Source organism: Ranitomeya variabilis, chromosome 5 (assembly GCF_051348905.1).
Source record: "Ranitomeya variabilis isolate aRanVar5 chromosome 5, aRanVar5.hap1, whole genome shotgun sequence".
Lineage (NCBI taxonomy): Eukaryota > Metazoa > Chordata > Amphibia > Anura > Dendrobatidae > Ranitomeya > Ranitomeya variabilis.
Genome location: NC_135236.1, coordinates 78,200,710 through 78,221,361, shown reverse-complemented (window position 1 = coordinate 78,221,361; position 20,652 = coordinate 78,200,710). Strand labels below are relative to the sequence as shown.

General features: G+C 47.4%; 1 protein-coding gene across 4 annotated transcripts in view; it reads right to left on the bottom strand.

The window, feature by feature from the left end:
* EVI5L (ecotropic viral integration site 5 like) overlaps positions 1-20,652 on the bottom strand; it is a 67,175-nt gene that overhangs the window by 19,824 nt on the left and 26,699 nt on the right. For 3 of the 4 annotated variants that reach the window (XM_077262439.1, XM_077262441.1, XM_077262438.1), the window contains exons 4-12: positions 18,634-18,858; positions 16,479-16,553; positions 16,261-16,386; positions 14,870-15,013; positions 13,709-13,798; positions 12,904-13,001; positions 12,759-12,819; positions 11,442-11,495; positions 8,238-8,270 (exon numbers count right to left, since the gene is read on the bottom strand). In XM_077262439.1, the coding sequence (XP_077118554.1) occupies positions 8,238-8,270; positions 11,442-11,495; positions 12,759-12,819; positions 12,904-13,001; positions 13,709-13,798; positions 14,870-15,013; positions 16,261-16,386; positions 16,479-16,553; positions 18,634-18,858 (906 nt within the window). The remainder of the gene's footprint in view (positions 1-8,237; positions 8,271-11,441; positions 11,496-12,758; positions 12,820-12,903; positions 13,002-13,708; positions 13,799-14,869; positions 15,014-16,260; positions 16,387-16,478; positions 16,554-18,633; positions 18,859-20,652) is intronic. The other variant, XM_077262440.1, reaches the window with a different exon arrangement.

Genomic DNA, 20,652 nt, shown 5'->3' with positions numbered 1-20,652 from the left:
TGTCCCCTGACAAAGACATGAACAAAATCAGCAAGGGATCAAATACTTATTTCCCCCACTGTATATATGTATATATATATGTATATGTGTAAAGCAACTGAAAATAAGTCTTATATTCTAGGTTCTTCAAAGTAGGGACCTTTTGCTTTGATGACTGCTTTGCACACTCTTGGCATTTTCTTGATGAGCTTCAATAAGTAGTCACCGGGAATGGTTTTCACAGGTGTGCCCTGTCAGGTTTAATAAGTGGGATTTCTTGCCTTATAAATGGGGTTGGGACCATCAGTTGTGTTGTGCAGAAGTCTGGTGGATACACAGCTGATAGTCCTACTGAATAGACTGTTAGAATTTGTATTATAGCAAGAAAAAAGCAGCTAAGTAAAGAAAAACGAGTGGCCATCATTACTTTAAGAAATGAAGGTCAGTCAGTCCGAAAAATTGGGAAAACTTTAAAAGTGTCCCCAAGTGCAGTGGCAAAAACCATCAAGCCCTACAAAGAAACTGGCTCACATGAGGACCGCCCCAGGAAAGGAAGACCAAGAGTCACCTCTGCTTCTGAGGATAAGTTTATCCAAATCACCAGCCTCAGAAATCGCAGATTAACAGCAGCTCAGATTAGAGACCAGGTCAATGCCACACAGAGTTCTAGTAGCAGACACATCTCTACAACAACTTAAGAGGAGACTTTGTGCAGCAGGCCTTCATGGTAAAATAGCTGCTAGGAAACCACTGCTAAGGACAGGCAACAAGCAGAAGAGACTTGTTTGGGCTAAAGAACACAAGGAATGGACATTAGACCAGTGGAAATCTGTGCTTTTGTCTGATGAGTCCAAACTTGAGATCTTTGGTTCCAACCACTAAGTCTTTGTGTGACGCAGAAAACGTGAACGGATGGACTCTGCATGCCTGGTTCCCACAGTAAAGCATGGAGGAAGAGGTGTGATGGTGTGGGGGTGCTTTTCTGGTGACATTGTTGGGGATTTATTCAAAATTGAAGGCATACTGAACCAGCATGGCTACCACAGTATCTTGCAGTGGCATGCTATTCCATCCGGTTTGCGTTTAGTTGGACCATCATCTATTTTTCAACAGGACAATGACCCCAAACACACCTCCAGGCTGTGTAAGGGCTATTTGACCAAGAAGGAGAGTGATGGGGTGCTACGCCAGATGACCTGGCCTCCACAGTCACCAGACCTGAACCCAATCGAGATGGTTTGGGGTGAGCTGGACAGCAGAGTGAAGGCAAAAGGGCCAACAAGTGCTAAGCATCTGTGGGAACTCCTTCAAGATTGTTGGAAGACCATTCCCTGTTACTACCTCTTGAAGCTCATCAAGAGAATGCCAAGAGTGTGCAAAGCAGTCATCAAAGCAAAAGGTGGCTACTTTGAAGAACCTAGAATAGAAGACATAATTTCAGTTGTTTCACACTTTTTTGTTAAGTATATAATTCCACATGTGTTAATTCACAGTTTTGATGCCTTCAGTGTGAATGTACAATTTTCATAGTCATGAAAATACAGAAAAATATTTAAATTAGAAGGTGTGCCCAAACTTTTGGTCTGTGCTGTATATATATATATTTATATATTTATATATATATATATATATATATATATATATATATATATATATATATATACACACACACATACACACGCAATGGGGAAAGTAAAATACAGAGCCGATTCTGCAAGTTTTCCCACCTACAAAGAATGGAGAGGTATGTATTTTTATTGTAGGTAACACTTCAACTGTGAGAGACTGAATCTAAAAATAAAAAACAGAAAATCACATGGTATGATGTTTAAATAATTCAATTGCATTTCATTGCATAAAGTAAGTATTTGATCACCGACCAACCAGCAAGTATTCTGTCTCTCACAGACCTGTTAGTTTTTTATTTATTTAAGAAGCCCTCCTTTTCTGCACTCATTATCTGTAATAATTGCACCTGTTTGAACTTGTTACCTGCATAAAAGACACCTGTCCACACACTAAATCACACTCCACCCTCTCCACCATGGCCAAGACCAAAGAGCTGTCTAAGGACACCAGGGACAAAATTGTAGACCTGCACAAGGCTGGGATGGGCTAGAGGACAATAGGTAAGAAGCTTGGTGAGAAGGCAACAACTGTTGGTGCAATTATTAGAAAATGGTAGAAACACAAGATTACTGTAAATCTTCCATGATCTGGGGCTCCATGCAGGATATCTCCTTGTGGGGTAAGTATGATTCTGAGGAAAGTCAGGAATCAGCCCAGAACTACATGGAAGGACCTGGTTAATAACCTGAAGAGAGCTGGGACCACAGTCTCAAACATTACCGTTACTAACACACTACATGGTCACGGATAAAAATTTTGCAGACCTGTTTGAAGTTTGCTAATGACCATCTGCATGATCCAGAGGAGGCATGGTATAAGGTCATGTGGTCAGATGAGACCAAAATAGAACTTTTGGTATCAACTTCAGTTGCCGTGTTTGGAGGAAGGATGAGTATAACCCCAAGAACACCATCCGAACCGTGAAGCATGGAAACATCATACTTTGGGGGTGCTTTTCTGCAAAGGGGACAGGACGACTGTATCATATTGAAGGGAGGATGGGTGGGGTCATGTATTGTGAGATTTTGGCCAAAAACCTCCTTCCCTCAGTAACATGGGTCGTGGCCGGGTCTTCCAGCATGACAATAATCCAAAACACAAAGCCAGGACAACAAAGGAGTGACTCTGTAAGAAGCATTTCAAGATCCTGGAGTGGCCTAACCAGTCTCCAGACCTGAACCCAATAGAACATTTTTGGAGGGACCTAAAACTCAATGTTGCCCAACGACAGCCCTGAAACCTGAAAGATCTGGAGAAGATCTGTATGGAGGAGTGGGCCAAAATCCCTGCTGCAGTGTGTGCACACATAGTCAAGGACTACAGGAAATGTCTGACCTCTGTAATTGCAAACAAAGGTTTCTGTACCAAATATTTAAGTTCTGCTTTTCTACTGTATCAAATACTAATTTCATGCAATGAAATGCAAATTATGTAAAAATCATACAATGTGATTTTTCTGGATTTTATTTTAATATTCTGTCTCTCACAGTTGAAGTGTACCTATGATAAAAATTACAGACCTGTCCATTCTTTGTAGGTGGGAAAACTTGCAAAATCGGAAGTATCAAATACTTATTTACCCCACTGTATATTACAAGCATTCTATACACACACACACACACACACACACACACACACACACACACACACACACACACACACACACACACACACTGTACAGAGATATATGCACACAATGCACAATATATATAATATACAGTTGTGCTCAAAAGATTACATACCCTGGCAGAATTTTGGCTTTCTTGGCCTTTTTTCAGAGAATATGAATGATAACACCAAAACTTTTTCTCCACTCATGGTTAGTGGTTGGGTGAAGCCACTAGTTGTCAAACTACTGTGTTTTCTCTTTTTAAATCATAATGACAACCCCAAACATCCAAATGACCCTGATCAAAAGTTCATATACCCCATTTCTTAATACCGTGTATTGCCCCTCTAACATCAATGACAGTTTGAGGTCCTTTTGTGGTAATTGTGGATGATGTTCTTTACTTTCTCAGATGGTAAAGCTGCCCACTCTTCTTGGCAAAAAGCCTCCAGTTCCTGTCATTTCCTGGGCTGTCTCTCATGAACTGCACGCTTGAGATCTCCCAAGAGTGGCTCAATGACAGTGAGGTCAGGAGACTGAGATGGCCACTCCAGAACCTTCACTTTGGTCTGCTGTAGCCAATGACAGGTCGACTTGGCCTTGTGTTTGGATCGTTGTCATGTTGGAACATCCAAGTACGTCCCATGTGCAGCTTCCGAGCTGATGAGGGCAAATTTGCCTCCAGTATTTGCTGATAATGTGCTGCATTCATCTTTCCTTCAACTTTGCCCAAGTTTCCTGTGCCTTTGTAGCTCACACATCCCCAAAACATCAGCGACCCACCTCTGTGCTTTACAGTAGGAATGGTGTTCCTTTCATCATGGGGTTTGTGGGTTTCTCTTTGCATCCCGAACAATTTTCCTGACACTTGTGGATGACATTTTTGTTGGTCTACCTGACCGTGGTTTTGCTTTTACAGAGCCCCTGATTTTCCATTTGTTAATCACAGTATGAACACTGCTGACTGGCATTATCAATTCCTTGGATATCTTTTTGTATCCCTTTCCTGTTTTATACAGTTCAACTACCTTTTCCCGTAGATCCGTTGACAATTCTTTTGCTTTCCTCAGGACTCACAATCCAGAAACGTCAGTGGCTGGATGAAAGATGCAAGAGTCTGTCTGGATCCCAGAAACCCACTCAGCTTTTATGCACACACACTGATTACAATCAGACAGGTCACAGGTGAAGATGTTACCTTTAGTATCCATTCAAACCCATTTGTGTCAACTTCTGTGTATGTTATCAGGCCAAAATCACCAGGGTTTGTGAACTTTTGATCAGAATCATATGATTTAAAAAGAGAAAACACAGTAGTTTGACAATAAATGGCTTCACCCAACCACTAATCATGAGTGGAAAAAAGTTTTGGTTTTATCATTCATATTCTCTGAAAAAAGGCCAAGAAAACAAAAAAATTGAAAACTTTTGAGCACAACTGTATGTACTGGTGTATTGTATCTGTATACACTCAGTACGATGTACAATACAATGAGGCCAGGACCAGTGAGTTTAGCAGAAGGAATATCAGGATGAGTATCGCTTCCTAGAGATTTTTGAAACTGCTTAGCATGAAGGGCCAGTGAACCAGACATAATATTTGATGTAAAGGGGTTGTCCACTTTTCGGGACAAACCTTTTTCGTTTTGAAATGCGTGTAATTTTGTCTAAAAAAAAAAATAAAATCTATTTTGCAATTAAGTATCATTGACAACGCACCATTTTCCTTGTACACTGTGAGCAGAATTATTAGATGTGAGGATTTAGACCAAAATTTTGCGCTTCCGTACGGTCACCGCACACGTCAAATAGCTGCATGCGGACACATCCGCATACAACGCATGTCCCTGCGCACACAATGTTAAAGGTAGGTACGCAGGGAAACGCAGGACGCATACAGAAGTAGGCAGAGCTTCAGGGAGGAAGTACGCAGCAATCCGCAGCCCTCATGAACGAAAATGTGACCTAGCCTAAGATATTGGGGCGATCAGAGAATCATCAGAAGTTTTGTTAGAAGAATCAAACATGAAGCTAGCAGGAGCCATTATCCTCCAGTGCTGTCATGTTCCAGAGCTGCAGCCTCCCTGGAGGCCCAGAAGTGCAAGGTGTTCAGTGCCCAGAGACATGGCCGAGGTGAGGAGGCTGACAACGACCACCACTGAGCAAGACACGGAAGTACAAGGTGTTCAGTGCTCAGAGACATGGCCGAGGTGAGGAGGCTAAAACCCGACCACCACTGAGCAAGACACAGAAGTGCAAGGTGTTCAGTGCTCAGAGACATGGCCGAGGTGAGGAGGCTAAAACCCGACCACCACTGAGCAAGACACAGAAGTACAAGGAGTTCAGTGCTCAGAGACATGGCCGAGGGGAGGAGGCTGACACCCGACCACCACTGAGCAAGACACAGCAGTACAAGGTGTTCAGTGCTCAGAGACATGGCCGAGGTGAGGAGGCTGACACCTGACCACCACTGAGCAAGACACGGAAGTACAAGGTGTTCAGTGCTCACAGACATGGCCGAGGTGAGGAGGCTGACACCCGACCACCACTGACAAGACACAGAAGTACAAGGTGTTCAGTGCTCAGAGACATGGCCGAGGTAAGGAGGCTGACACTCGACCACCACTGATCAACACACAGAAGTACAAGGTGTTCAGTGCTCAGAGACACGGCCGAGGTGAGGAGGGTGACAACCGACCACCACTGATCAACACACAGAAGTACAAGGAGTTCAGTGCTCAGAGACATGGCCGAGGTGAGGAGGCTGACACCCGACCACCACTGAGCAAGACACAGCAGTACAAGGTGTTCAGTGCTCAGAGACACGGCCGAGGTGAGGAGGCTGACACCCGACCACCACTGAGCAAGACACGGAAGTACAAGGTGTTCGGTGCTCAGAGACATGGCCGAGGTGAGGAGGCTGACACCCGACCACCACTGAGCAAGACACAGAAGTACAAGGTGTTCAGTGCTCAGAGACACGGCCGAGGTGAGGAGGCTGACACCCGACCACCACTGAGCAAGACACGGAAGTACAAGGTGTTCGGTGCTCAGAGACATGGCCGAGGTGAGGAGGCTGACACCCGACCACCACTGAGCAAGACACAGAAGTGCAAGGTGTTCAGTGCTCAGAGACATGGCCGAGGTGAGGAGGCTGACACCCGACCACCACTGAGCGAGACACAGAAGTGCAAGGTGTTCAGTGCTCAGAGACATGGCCGAGGTGAGGAGGCTGACACCCGACCACCACTGAGCAAGACACAGAAGTACAAGGTGTTCAGTGCTCAGAGACATGGCCGAGGTGAGGAGGGTGACACCCGACCACCACTGAGCAAGACACAGAAGTGCAAGGTGTTCAGTGCTCAGAGACATGGCCGAGGTAAGGAGGGTGACACCCGACCACCACTGAGCAAGATACAGCAGTACAAGGTGTCCAATGCTCAGAGACATGGCCGAGGTGAGGAGGCTGACACCCGACCACCACTGAGCAAGACACAGAAGTACAAGGTGTTCAGTACTCAGAGACATGGCCGAGGTAAGGAGGCTGACACCCGACCACCACTAAGCAATACACAGAAGTGCAAGGTGTTCAGTGCTCAGAGACATGGCCGAGGTGAGGAGGCTGACACCTGACCACCACTGAGCAAGACACAGAAGTGCAAGGTGTTCAGTGCTCAGAGACATGGCCGAGGTGAGGAGGCTGACACCGACCACCACTGAACAAGACACGGAAGTGCAAGGTGTTCAGTGCTCAGAGACATGGCCGAGGTGAGGAGGCTGACACCCGACCACCACTGAGCAAGACACAGAAGTACAAGGTGTTCAGTGCTCAGAGACATGGCCGAGGTGAGGAGGCTGACACCGACCACCACTGAGCAAGACACAGAAGTACAAGGTGTTCAGTGCTGAGAGACATGGCCGAGGTGAGGAGGCTGACACCGACCACCACTGAGCAAGACACAGAAGTACAAGGTGTTCAGTGCTCAGAGACATGGCCGAGGTGAGGAGGGTGACAACCGACCACCACTGATCAACACACAGAAGTACAAGGTGTTCATTGCTCAGAGATATGGCCAAGGGGAGGAGGCTTACATCTCACCACCACTGAGCAAGACACAGAAGTACAAAGTGTTCAGTGCTCAGAGACATGGCCGAGGTGAGGAGGCTGACAACGACCACCACTGAACAAGACACAGAAGTACAAGGTGTTCAGTGCTCAGACACATGGCCGAGGTGAGGAGGCTTACATCTCACCACCACTGAGCAAGACACAGAAGTACAAGGTGTTCAGTGCTCAGAGACATGGCCGAGGTGAGGAGGCTGACACCTGACCACCACTGAGCAAGACACAGAAATACAAGGTGCTCAGTGCTCAGAGACATGGCCGAGGTGAGGAGGCTGACACCTGACCACCACTGAGCAAGACACAGAAATACAAGGTGCTCAGTGCTCAGAGACATGGCCGAGGTGAGGAGGCTGACACCGACCACCACTGAACAAGACACAGAAGTACAAGGTGTTCAGTGCTCAGAGACACGGCCGAGGTGAGGAGGGTGACAACCGACCACCACTGAACAACACACAGAAGAACAAGGTGTTCATTGCTCAGAGACATGGCTGAGGTGAGGAGGCTTACATCTCACCACCACTGAGCAAGACACAGAAGTACAAGGAGTTCAGTGCTCAGAGACATGGCCGAGGTGAGGAGGCTGACACTCGACCACCTCTGAGCAAGACACATGAAATAATTATATGATCAAAATACTCACTTGTCTAATAATTCTGCATACAGTGAATAGCATGTGTGTTGCACTGTCAATTGCTGACTGCAGAATGAGTTAATTGAGGTTCGGTCAGTGAGCTTGTTCTGACGGCTCAAAGGGAAAGTTTTTAATGAAAGTACCCAAATGTTCTGTTCTCCCTTCAGTTCCTCTCAATTACAATGTGATAGGAAAAATACGACAGGAAAAACCAGGAACGATCCTGAAGACAAATAAGGCAAGAAGATAGGTGACTGTACCTGGATGAGCCTGTCCGCTAACGCAGCGCTTTCCTATGAGGTGGTCCACAAACAGGAAGGGACAGGACGAGATAAAGAGACACAGAGCGAGAGAAACAAAGACAGAGCAGGAAGGAGAGGGGGAGAGAAAGAAAAAGGTAACCACCACCGCACTACAAGAGGCAGGACAGAATTCCACAGGCTTCATAAATGACATAACTTCTACAGCAAGAAATTACCCAAAGAGGAGAGAAAAAAGGCTGCCAAGGCATAAGCTCAATGTGCACTACATCAGATAACCTCTGCGACTGACATGTGCGGTGCTGGAGCATGCTTTATCCTGTGCCACTGACATGTGCGGTGCTGGAGCATGCTTTATCCTGTGCCACTGACATGTGCGGTGCTGGAGCATGCTTTATCATCTGCGACTGACATGTGCAGTGCTGGAGCATGCTTTATCCTGTGCAACTGACATGTGCAGTGCTGGAGCATGCTTTATCCCCTGCAACTGACGTGTGGTGCTGGAGCATGCTTTATCCCCTGCAACTGACGTATGGTGCTGGAGCATGCTTTATCCTGTGCCACTGACATATGTGGTGCTGGAGCATGCTTTATCCTTTGCAACTGACATGTGCGGTGCTGGGGCATGCTTTATCCCCTGCAACTTGACGTGTGGTGCTGGAGCATGCTTTATCCCCTGCAACTGACGTGTGGTGCTGGAGCATGCTTTATCCTCTGCAGCTGACATGTGCGGTGCTGGAGCATGCTTTATCCTCTGCAACTGACGTGTGGTCCTGGAGCATGCTTTATCCTGTGCAACTGACATGTGCGGTACTGGAGCATGCTTTACCTTCTACAACTGACATGTATGCTGCGGGAGCATGCTTTATCCCCTGCAGCTGACATTTACGACTCGGGAGCATGTTTTATCCTCTGCAGCTGACATGTAAGATGCGGGAGCATGTTTTATCCTCTGCAGTTGATAAGTACGGTGCTGGAGCATGTTTTATCCTCTCCAACTGACATATGCGGTGCTGGAGCATGTTTTATCCTCTGCAACTGACATGTGTGGTGCTGGAGCATGCTTTATCCTCTGCCACTGACATGTGCAGTGCTGGAGCATGCTTTATCCTCTGCCACTGACATGTGCGGTGCTGGAGCATGCTTTATCCTCTGCAGTTGATATGTGCGGTGCTGGAGCATGCTTTATCCTCTGCCACTGACATATGCGGTGCTGGAGTATGCTTTATCCTGTGCAACTGACATGTGCGGTGCTGAGCATGCTTTATCCTCTGCAGTTGATATGTGCAGTGTTGGAGCATGCTTTATCCTCTGCCACTGACATATGCGGTGCTGGAGCATGCTTTATCCTGTGCAACTGACATGTACAGTGCTGGAGCATGCTTTATCCTCTGCCACTGACATATGCGGTGCTGGAGCATGCTTTACTCTCTACAACTGACATGTGCGGTGCTGGAGCATGCTTTATCATCTGCGACTGACATGTGTGGTGCTGGAGCATGCTTTATCCTGTGCAACTGACATGTGCGGTGCTGGAGCATGCTTTATCCCCTGCAACTGACGTGTGGTGCTGGAGCATGCTTTATCCTGTGCCACTGACATGTGTAGTGCTGGAGAATGCTTTATCCTCTGCCACTGACATATGTGGTGCTGGAGCATGCTTTATCCTCTGCAACTGACATGTGCAGTGCTGGGGCATGCTTTATCCCCTGCAACTGACACGTGGTGCTGGAGCATGCTTTATCCCCTGCAACTGACGTGTGGTGCTGGAGCATGCTTTATCCTCTGCAGCTGACATGTGCGGTGCTGGAGCATGCTTTATCCTCTGCAACTGACATGTGCGATTCTAGAGCATGCTTTATCCTTCGCAACTGACGTGTGTGGTCCTGGAGCATGCTTTATCCTGTGCAACTGACGTGTAGTGCTGGAGCATGCTTTATCCTCTGCAACTGACGTGTGTGGTGCTGGAGCATGCTTTATCCCCTGCAACTGACTTGTGTGGTGCTGGATCATGCATTATCTTCTGTCACTGACGTGTGCGGTGCTGGAGCATGCTTTATCCTCTGTCACTGATGTGTGTGGTGCTGAAGCATGCTTTATTCCCTGCAACTGACGTGTGTGGTGCTGGAGCATTTTTTATCCTCTGGAACTGACATGTGCGGTTCTGGAGCATGCTTTATCCTCTGTCACTGACGTGTGCGGTTCTGGAGCATGCTTTATCCTCTGCAACTGACGTGTGGTGCTGGAGCATGCTTTATCCTCTGCAGCTGGCATATGTGGTGCTGGAGTATGCTTTATCCTCTGCAACTGACGTGTGGTGCTGGAGCATGCTTTATCCTCTGCCACCGACATGTGCGGTTCTGGAGCATGCTTTATCCTCTGCCACTGACATATGCGGTGCTGGAGTATGCTTTATCCTCTGCAACTGACATGTGCGGTGCTGGAGCATGCTTTACCTTCTACAACTGACATGTATGCTGCGGGAGCATGCTTTATCCCCTGCAGCTGACATGTACGATGCGGGAGCATGTTTTATCCTCTGCAGCTGACATGTAAGATGCGGGAGCATGCTTTATCCTCTGCAGTTGATAAGTGCGGTGCTGGAGCATGTTTTATCCTCTGCCACTGACATTTGCGGTGCTGGAACATGCTTTATTCTCTGCCACTGACATGTGTGGTGATGGAGCATGCTTTATCCTCCCTCTGCCACTGACATATGCGGTGCTGGAGCATGCTTTACTCTCTACAACTGACATATGTGGTGCTGGAGCATGCTTTATCCACTGCCACTGACATGTGCGGTGCTGGAGCACGCTTTAATCTCTACAACTGACATATGTGGTTCTGGAGCATGCTTTATCCTCTGCCACTGACATATGCGGTGCTAAAGCATGCTTTATCCTCTGCAACTGACATGTCCGGTTCTGCACCATGCTTTATCCTCTGCCATTGACATGTGCGGTGCTGGAGCATGCTTTATCCTCTGCAGTTGATATGTGCGGTGCTGGAGCATGCTTTATCCTCTGCAGTTGATATGTGCGGTGCTGGAGCATGCTTTATCCTCTGCAACTGACATGTGCGGTGCTGGAGCATGTTTTATAGGAAACAAGGCAGCCACTTTTAACCCTCCTGCGTAGGAAAGAAAGGAATGGATCTACAGATGAGAAAATGGGGCCATAACGCTGGACATCAGACATTTCTTACCTTTTCTAGAGTTTCGATTCGTTGCTTCAGAAGTCTGTTTTCTGTTCGTAACCGCTGCATAAAAGATTGTGAGAAAAGTGAGATACAATGAACCACCTGCAGGAGTAGAAAAAGTGGGGTCTTCACTAACAGGGCCCCCAGTAGTGGTCACTACCTGTATGCGCAGAGTCGTCTCGTACATCAGTGAGCACAAGCTCCCAGTAAAGCAGCCACATAGCAAAAATTTTCTGGACATCAGGCCTATAAATGCCACAAATGACTGATAACGCCCAGCTCGTGATCGTGACCAGCACCCATCTCAAGAATGGGCGTCCCCAAGAATTGTTGGTGACCACCTCACCAGGTCAAATGTGGGGTCCAGGGACCATCATTCTGGAGATATGTGTGGATATGCCATAAATATCTAAGATAACAACACCGTTAAATAACTAAAAGGGGCAGACATGCTTGATGTGAATGGCTGAGACAAAGCAGACTTAAAGCTCCCTCAAACCTATGTTCACATAGACTTAAAGGGGTTGTCTGGCCTTAGAGTGACTACAGACTTGTAGACTATGTCACTGCAGACTTGTGAATCCTCACATTGTGAGCACTGTGAGGATTTGATTCTCCGATTCCAGCTCTGGGATTTGCATACATGCAGTCACATGCCGACTAGACGTGAGTGGCTGAGCCGGACACGTCTAGTTGGAATGTGGCCAGAAGTATGCAAACCACATACTACGGTCACATGACAGCTTGCTCCTAGCACCATGTCTGCTGATCTGCTCATTAGCTCCTGTCAGCTGATCTGCTCATTAGCTCCTGTCTGCTGATCTGCTCATTAGCTCCTGCCTGATGATCTGCTCATTAGCTCCCGTCTGATGATCTGCTCATTAGCTCCCGTCTGATGATCTGCTCATTAGCTCCCGTCTGATGATCTGCTCATTAGCTCCCGTCTGATGATCTGCTCATTAGCTCCCATCTGATGATCTGCTCATTAGCTCCCGTCTGATGATCTGCTCATTAGCTCCCGTCTGATGATCTGTTCATTAGCTCCCGTCTGATGATCTGCTCATTAGCTCCCGTCTGATGATCTGCTCATTAGCTCCCGTCTGATGATCTGCTCATTAGCTCCCGTCTGATGATCTGCTCATTAGCTCCTGTCTGCTGCACTGTTTAAGGGTTTATTGAGCAATTGGTAGGGGTCTTAGAATACAGACTCCCATCCATCTGCAGGCAATTAAAGTAGTTGCTAGATAGTAAAAAAAAGCAAAGAAATAAAAGTTTACTCTCTAACTTTTATGTTTAGCTCCGCCCCGCGATAGACAGACTCACCTTGATTTCGATTTGCTCTTCCATCTCTTTGCTCTTAATGGCAGCGTATTCTTTTTCTAGCCTAGAAGAGAAAACCATTAACATGTCTCAGCATTAAAGGTGTACAGTCATCCTTAAGAGGAGAAAGTGATGGGACTCTTCGTACCGTTTCATCCTCTTGGGGTTGTACTTGACTTGATATGCCTTATGAATCAGCTTATCTGGGCAGCTGTCAAACTGATGGGGGATCACCTTCTGAAAATACTGAGAGACGCCAGTACAAACATATTACTAAAGAGAGGCCTCCGGGAACAAATCATTGCAGAAGCTTGACATCTGACACTCTACCGTAAAAGCCAGAATCCAATCTCGGACATTTAAAGGGGTGATCCCAGAAAAAAAAAATCATACATAAAGAGGATAGGTGAAAAACGTATAATCACGGGGGGCCGAGTTGGAGTGGAGTGGCAATTTTGTTGCTCCATTTAATGACCATGGGACTTCATATCAGATATCGGGAGCAGTGGCAGACACAGCACTGGACCCGGGAAGGATGAATAAAGCATGATTTGTCTGTTTTTCTTTTTAAAAAATTGGGCCTACGGATTGAGATTTCTGAAAGGGCACAACTCCTTTAAATAAAAAATAAATTTAAAAAAAAAAAGTATTTACGACCACAAAAAATAAAAATTAAAACATATTTGGTACCGCTGGAGTCATAGTGACCTGCAGATAAAGTAGAACTTATTATACTTCACTGTTTACAGCGAGAAAAAGGAAAAAAAAAGTGCCCCAACACCTTCACCAAAAAAGGAACAAATATGTGTACCCCAAGGACCTATGAGAGACCACCCTGCCCAACTGTTCAGCACCAGCGACTTTAGACCGACCTGACATTGTTTAGCCTTGCTTGCTGCCGATTATAGACATGGTTATGAATGATCACCATAGACGGTGGCCATATTTCTTACCTGAGACATGCCTTCCATATCCAGCTGCATCAGCTCGGTCTGGTTCACGGTCAGCAGGGCCATCCCTACTCGGAATATGACTTCCAGGCCCTGAAAGGTGACAGCAAAGAGATCGGAGCATTCACGGCCAGGACTGCAGCAATAGGAAGCACATGGACAGCAGAAATCGGCGGCACAGAGACAGCAGAAATCAGCAGCACATGGACAGCAGAAATCGGCGGCACAGAGACAGCAGAAATCGGCGGCACAGAGACAGCAGAAATCGGCGGCACAGAGACAGCAGAAATCGGCGGCACAAAGACAGCAGAAATCGACGGCACAGAGACAGCAGAAATCGGCAGCACAGAGAACAGAAATCGGCAGCAGAGAACAGAAATCGGCAGCACAGAGACAGCAGAAATCGGCAGCACAGAGACAGCAGAAATCGGCAGCACAGAGACAGCAAAAATCGGCAGCACAGAGACAGCAGAAATCGGCAGCACAGAGACAGCAGAAATCGGCAGCACAGAGACAGCAGAAATCGGCAGTACAGAGACAGCAGAAATCGGCAGCACAGAGACAGCAGAAATCGGCAGTACAGAGACAGCAGAAATCGGCAGCACAGAGACAGCAGAAATCGGCGGCACAGAGACAGCAGAAATCGGCGGCACAAAGACAGCAGAAATCGACGGCACAGAGACAGCAGAAATCGGCAGCACAGAGAACAGAAATCGGCAGCAGAGAACAGAAATCGGCAGCACAGAGACAGCAGAAATCGGCAGTACAGAGACAGCAGAAATCGGCAGCACAGAGACAGCAGAAATCGGCGGCACAGAGACAGCAGAAATCGGCGGCACAAAGACAGCAGAAATCGACGGCACAGAGACAGCAGAAATCGGCAGCACAGAGAACAGAAATCGGCAGCAGAGAACAGAAATCGGCAGCACAGAGACAGCAGAAATCGGCAGCACAGAGACAGCAGAAATCGGCAGCACAGAGACAGCAAAAATCGGCAGCACAGAGACAGCAGAAATCGGCAGCACAGAGACAGCAGAAATCGGCAGCACAGAGACAGCAGAAATCGGCAGTACAGAGACAGCAGAAATCGGCAGCACAGAGACAGCAGAAATCGGCAGTACAGAGACAGCAGAAATCGGCAGCACAGAGACAGCCGCCACTCACCTCGTAAATGAAGATATCAAACACACGAGTGGCTATAGGCAATGGGAACGTCGTGAGAAAAAGGGTCAAAAACCAGGACGAGGAGTACATAGACGTGTGGAAGCAGTGAGAGCGAAAGTGGAGGTTTAACTCTGGGAGCTGGTCCTGAAAAGGGAATATCAGGCGTTTATGTAATAATCCATCCTGTAGCGATACTTGTTTTTGGATACACCGGGCTTAGTTATCATCATATGAGACCCCATGACAACACTTCTTGGCTTGTCGGCCTCGTCGCAGAAGATTTTTATGAATCAGAGTCACTAGTCTGCATAATAACTGGCCGGGACAGTGATACTTATTTACGTACATTCATGTGAACTGTGACTTAGGTGTTAGGCCATAATTTGTGCCCATGATAGGGGAGAACTAAGACGGGAAGGGTTGTCATGGGAGCACAGAAGCAAAGCGCCTGCAGCCGTGGGGCCTGTAACTTCAAGCAGCAGCTGTTGGTGATTGACTGCAGCGCTCACTTAATGCAACAAGCTCACACGAGTGATGGCAGTAGTATCACAGGAACGGCACCGCTGCAGGGGAGAATAAGTGTTTCTGATTTTACTCTGGGGACTTGGCCAGTTAAGGGTTTGACTAATGTAACTGAAGGGTAACACCCTATGTAATGAGGGGCTCCAATTGGCCTGCCCCACTCCTAAGCCTCCCACCATTTACACGTGTCATCATTATATTTATAGGTCAGGATAGGAAAGCTGATAATCTCTACTGAACTCCCTCTGGATTAGAAAGCCCCGCGGAGGGCGACGTACCTGTAACATAAAGCCCCGCGGAGGGCGACGTACCTGTAACATAAAGCCCCGCGGAGGGCGACGTACCTGTAACATAAAGCCCCGCGGAGGGCGACGTACCTGTAACATAAAGCCCCGCGGAGGGCGACGTACCTGTAACATAAAGCCCCACGGAGGGTGACGTACCTGTAATATAAAGCCCCGCGGAGGGCGACGTACCTGTAACATAAAGCCCCGCGGAGGGCGACGTGCCTGTAAGATAAACCCCGCGGAGGGCGACGTACCTGTAACAAAGCCCCGCGGAGGGTGACGTACCTGTAACATAAAGCCCTGCGGAGGGCGACGTACCTGTAACATAAAGCCCCGCGGAGGGCGACGTACCTGTAACATAAAGCCCCGCGGAGGGCAACGTACCTGTAACATAAAGCCCCGCGGAGGGCGACGTACCTGTAACATAAAGCCCCGCGGAGGGCGACGTACCTGTAACATAAAGCCCCGCGGAGGGCAACGTACCTGTAACATAAAGCGCCACGGAGGGTGACGTACCTGTAATATAAAGCCCCGTGGGGCGCGACGTACTGGTAACATAAAGCCCCGTGGAGGGCGACGTACCTGTAACATATACTCCAGCTGGTATATACATAAGCCGAGCTCAGCCATACTGGGCTTAAAGAGCTCTCGTAACCGGTACTCCTGCATCAGCCGGACAAACACACAGAAGGCTTCCTCCTCTGGCATCTAATGGGGCAGAGAGCAATGGGCATAGTGTAAGAACGGCCATATAATAAAGGTAACGGCCATACAAGACAGATGTGCAGGAAGCGGCTCACCTGCATGAGAAGAAGGCCCACAATGAAAGCGCTGCCCTGACAGTAGCCCACCTCTCGGTCTATCAGCGAGTACGCCTGGGGGGAGAGAGAAGAAGCTCTGTATAATATAAGGAGGACTGCAGCTCCATCCATCCTCTATGGAACTGACGGAGACACGCCTCCTCCTGGTTATCGGCACTTCGGCTATCTCTGTCAGTCCCGTAGACAATGAATGAAGCGGCAGCACTTATGTAAGACCAACATCCACAGCTAGGAGGAATGGGGGGCTCAAGTGATCTGTGGGGGACAAGAGGGGAGTCAGCTATCCTGCTGACACATGATGAATGCGATTGGTAGGCACCAAGTAGGAGGATTGATAAGACTGACTACGACATGTCAAAAGTTTTAAATCAAAAGGGTGTGGAAAACTTTTAAAGGGTTTATCCAGAACTATATTATTTTTATTATTATTTTTTTACTACGAGCCAAAAAACTAACAGACAGCTACTTACTAACTCCCTGCCTGTTCTATGCGGTGCCGGCTCAGAGCGGTCATCGTCCACTCCTTCCGAGGATTCAGCTGCTCCTCATCATCAGAGCAGCTCCTCTTCTTCAGTGCTGCTCTGTTGACGGGGTGTGACTGTCGACATCATGCTGATTGACAGCCATCATCCTGCAGTTAGGTAGCGGGGAGCCAGCTGTCAATCAGCAATGATGCCCTGTCAACAGAGCAAAGCAGAGGGGAAGCCACTGCTCTGTCGACATGATGTCAGAAGAAGCAGCAGAGTCGCCGGCAAGAGCGGTCTGTGACAGCTCTGTGCCAACAGAGATCGGCGCTGGGCACAACAGGCAGGTAGTTAGAGACTACCTGCCTGTTAATTTTTAGGCTCACAGTAACAAATTAATATAGTCCCGGATAACCCCTTTAACATTATTTTTCGGATTCGATTACTTTGAATCGTCAAAAAAGAAAAAAATTGATTCAGACCCAAATCGGAAGTACCAAGGAACAATGATTATTATGTTCTGAGGACTCTCCAGACTTTGACGTATAATAAAGGAGGGAAGGGGTTAAAAAATAGCACAAGATTATACTCCCCTTGTCCTCGCCAGTCCGGTGGCCGCAGCTCTACTTGGTCTTCACGACAGGTCCTTAGGCCTCTCAGTACTGTGTGTCAGAGATGTGAGGCCTCCTCAGACCTGGACGACTTTGTATTATATTTTAACCTCTTCCCTGATTTCCTTTTATTACGCTTCTGTAAAGTCCTCAACATTTAAACATCTTTTCGGGGCACTTTAATTTTGGGCTGAATCAGTTTTTCTTGCCGATTCAGATGAATCAAACCTATGAGTGACATGAGGCCTAGCCATCTCTGTGCTGAAGGACCTAAGCACAGACCATAGCTTTGAGCAGAGGTGGTATGACAGGTGAGGGGTGAGTCTTGGCCGCAGGAGTATAATCTTTGAAACTTCCTTACCAGTGGTCAAAAGAAATCCAGCAAACAAGTCACAAAAGATTTGGACCTTAGCAAATCCTAATTCTTGGGGAATCCAACTGGTTGCGAATCAATTCACCCATCTCAGATAGGAGCCCTCTAATGAACCTACACTTGGCACCCGGGCACGGAGATCTTTAGGGTATGTGGACATGTTGTGTTTTTGACGTGGTTTTTTCAATGAATTTTTGCAGACAAAACGCCACAGCATTTAACTGTCCCAGCAGAGTGAATGAGGTTTCTGAAGTCTTGTGCACACGCTGCTTATTTTTTCCTTGCAGATTTTGAAGCAGTTGCCATATTTTTCTTAGCGTTTTGCACTCATTCCAATGACTTGGAAAAATTGCGGCAAACTTTTACGCTGCGTTTTTCCTGCCAATACTTTAGTATTTGCAGCAGAGATGTCTGCAGCAAATGCTTAACGGGTGCACGTACCCTAAATGGGTCCTTACACCACCTGTGCCGCTCTCCGGTCAGAGACGAAGGGGCACAGTGCTCAACTGGAGGTCCTGCTCCTACGTGTAAGTGATCAGTGGAGGCACCAAGACCCTCAACAATCAAAATGTCTGGTACGTCAAAATTTTTTTAACAGGTACACTTTTACATGGTGACTTTCATGGTGTTTCATTCATTCATGCCTCTATGATTATGTAATCCTCCCATATTGTCTTGTTCTTTACCTTCATGACATTAAACAGTCCCTCCTGCCCCAGGCTGTCCTGACCCCTGAAGAAGTCGTGCTCGGGGTAGGTACGAGCGATGTCCCTCCGGATCAGCTTCTCACAGGGCGAGGACATCTTTAGAAGATCGGAGTATTGCTTTCCCACTGGCATGTCTGTTGCGTTGCACAGCATCTGCCATACTATGGCGCGAAAGTGGTGAGGGATCCCCTTCCGTATGAGCTCCTGCAGGACACACGAGAAAGCAAATGACAAACGGGAGATGTCTTTAAGAAGTGCAAGTACTACATGTAGAGATGAAAGTGACGTTAACAACATGTGCCGGCATCTAAGAGGCAAGTGCGCCGAGATGGCATAGGGAGACTTATCAGCCAGGCAAAGGTCCAGGCAAAAAGCTATTAGCCATTTTCCGTGAAGACCAAAACGTCCCCCTAGCACCACCTACTTTGGGTAGGTACCCTGTAAGCAGGGCTGTGGAGTCGGAGCCCATTTTGGTGGAGTCGGTGTCATGGAAATTGAGGAGTCAGAGTCGGAGGTTTGGTTTTCCGACTCCACAGCTCTGTCAGGGCTGTGGAGTCGGAGTCCATTTGGGTGGAGTTGGAGTCATGGAAACTGAGGAGTCGGAGTCGGAGGAGTCAATATTGACCCTATTCTGAGCACTGCCATAGGACTTTTCGAAATTCAACCAAACCAAAGTCTTCTCTAAAAAAGGAGACAGCCTCCCTCTGCCGCAGCTGTACCCAGATTCTTGCCTCCGGTCGGTGCACAGAAGGAGCATCACTTGGCTTGAAAGTCTCTCTATGCCATCTTAGCAACCTCAAGAAAAACTTTGCCCCGTAGACCTCTGCCGAAGGCCTCTCACCCAGGAAACTAGTAACCTACTTAGCTCAGGTGCGGGACAAGAACCCAGAAACATTTGGCTACAGATGGAGGTCTTTTCCTTTTGGCTAAGGTTTCGTAAAGGTAAACGGTCAGCAAGTTTCACCCACCCCACTCCTTTTAACCGTTTATATGCTCATGTAGGTCATTGAAAGCTAAATGCCCCGTTACGTTATTCCGAACACATTGTAGATTTAAAAAATATGTCAAAGAGGCATCAGGTGCTTTGTCCTGCCCAGGGCACCTAACGAAAGTCTGCCTCCGTGGGTCATTTACACCCTTAGAGCCTGCTTTCTTATGCTGGTAGCTGGCTGACCCACTGACGCAGCAGACATCACACCCGCTCACATCACTCCTGCACTGTAAGGTGCCCTTCTGGGGGCACTGGCTTCATCGTGCTGCCCGTCGGTGCTGTAGACCCAGAAAAATACTGAGGTCTAAGAACTTAACTGTTCGAAACGCATTCAGTCATGACTGCCTGTGATTTCTTTTCTGGTTCATTGCCAGCCTTTGCTATTTCAGTCATGGAATAAAGACATTGGTTTTACTTTTACATCCTGGAGCCGGATATTTTGCTTTTTTGAGACCCAGAAAAATACCAAATGGCAAATGCCAAAAGCAAAAATAAAAAAAAATTGACCAGCACCTCCAGCTATAGGAAATAATGTTAAAAAATAAGGTACTTAGGGCACAAATTAGTCAATTCGTGAGAGACCGTTAGTGGCAACAAGACTTCCCCCTTTGATGGGACCCTAACCTTACACGCCCCTCCCTGGCTGAAAGCCTACAAATTCATCCCACCCAGAGCAACACGCAGCAAATTGGAAGGTGTCAATGCTTTTAATGACCTACACAGTGGTTTGCGAAAGTATTCACCCCTTGGCTTTTTACCTATTTTGTAAAATGTTTAGACTTGAGAGTCCTCAGTGGTTGATACCTTTTAATGGCTAACTGAAAAGATGGTAACAAATCGCAAGCTTTCGAGACTACACAGGTCTCTTCATCAGGCATAGACTAAAACAAATTCTGAAGAATCACATATTTATGCACAACATAGCACAGAAAAAACAAAAAAAACAAACCATGGATAAGACAGGTGGCATGAAGAAGAATTACCATGAGTGATAAACAGTTATGTCC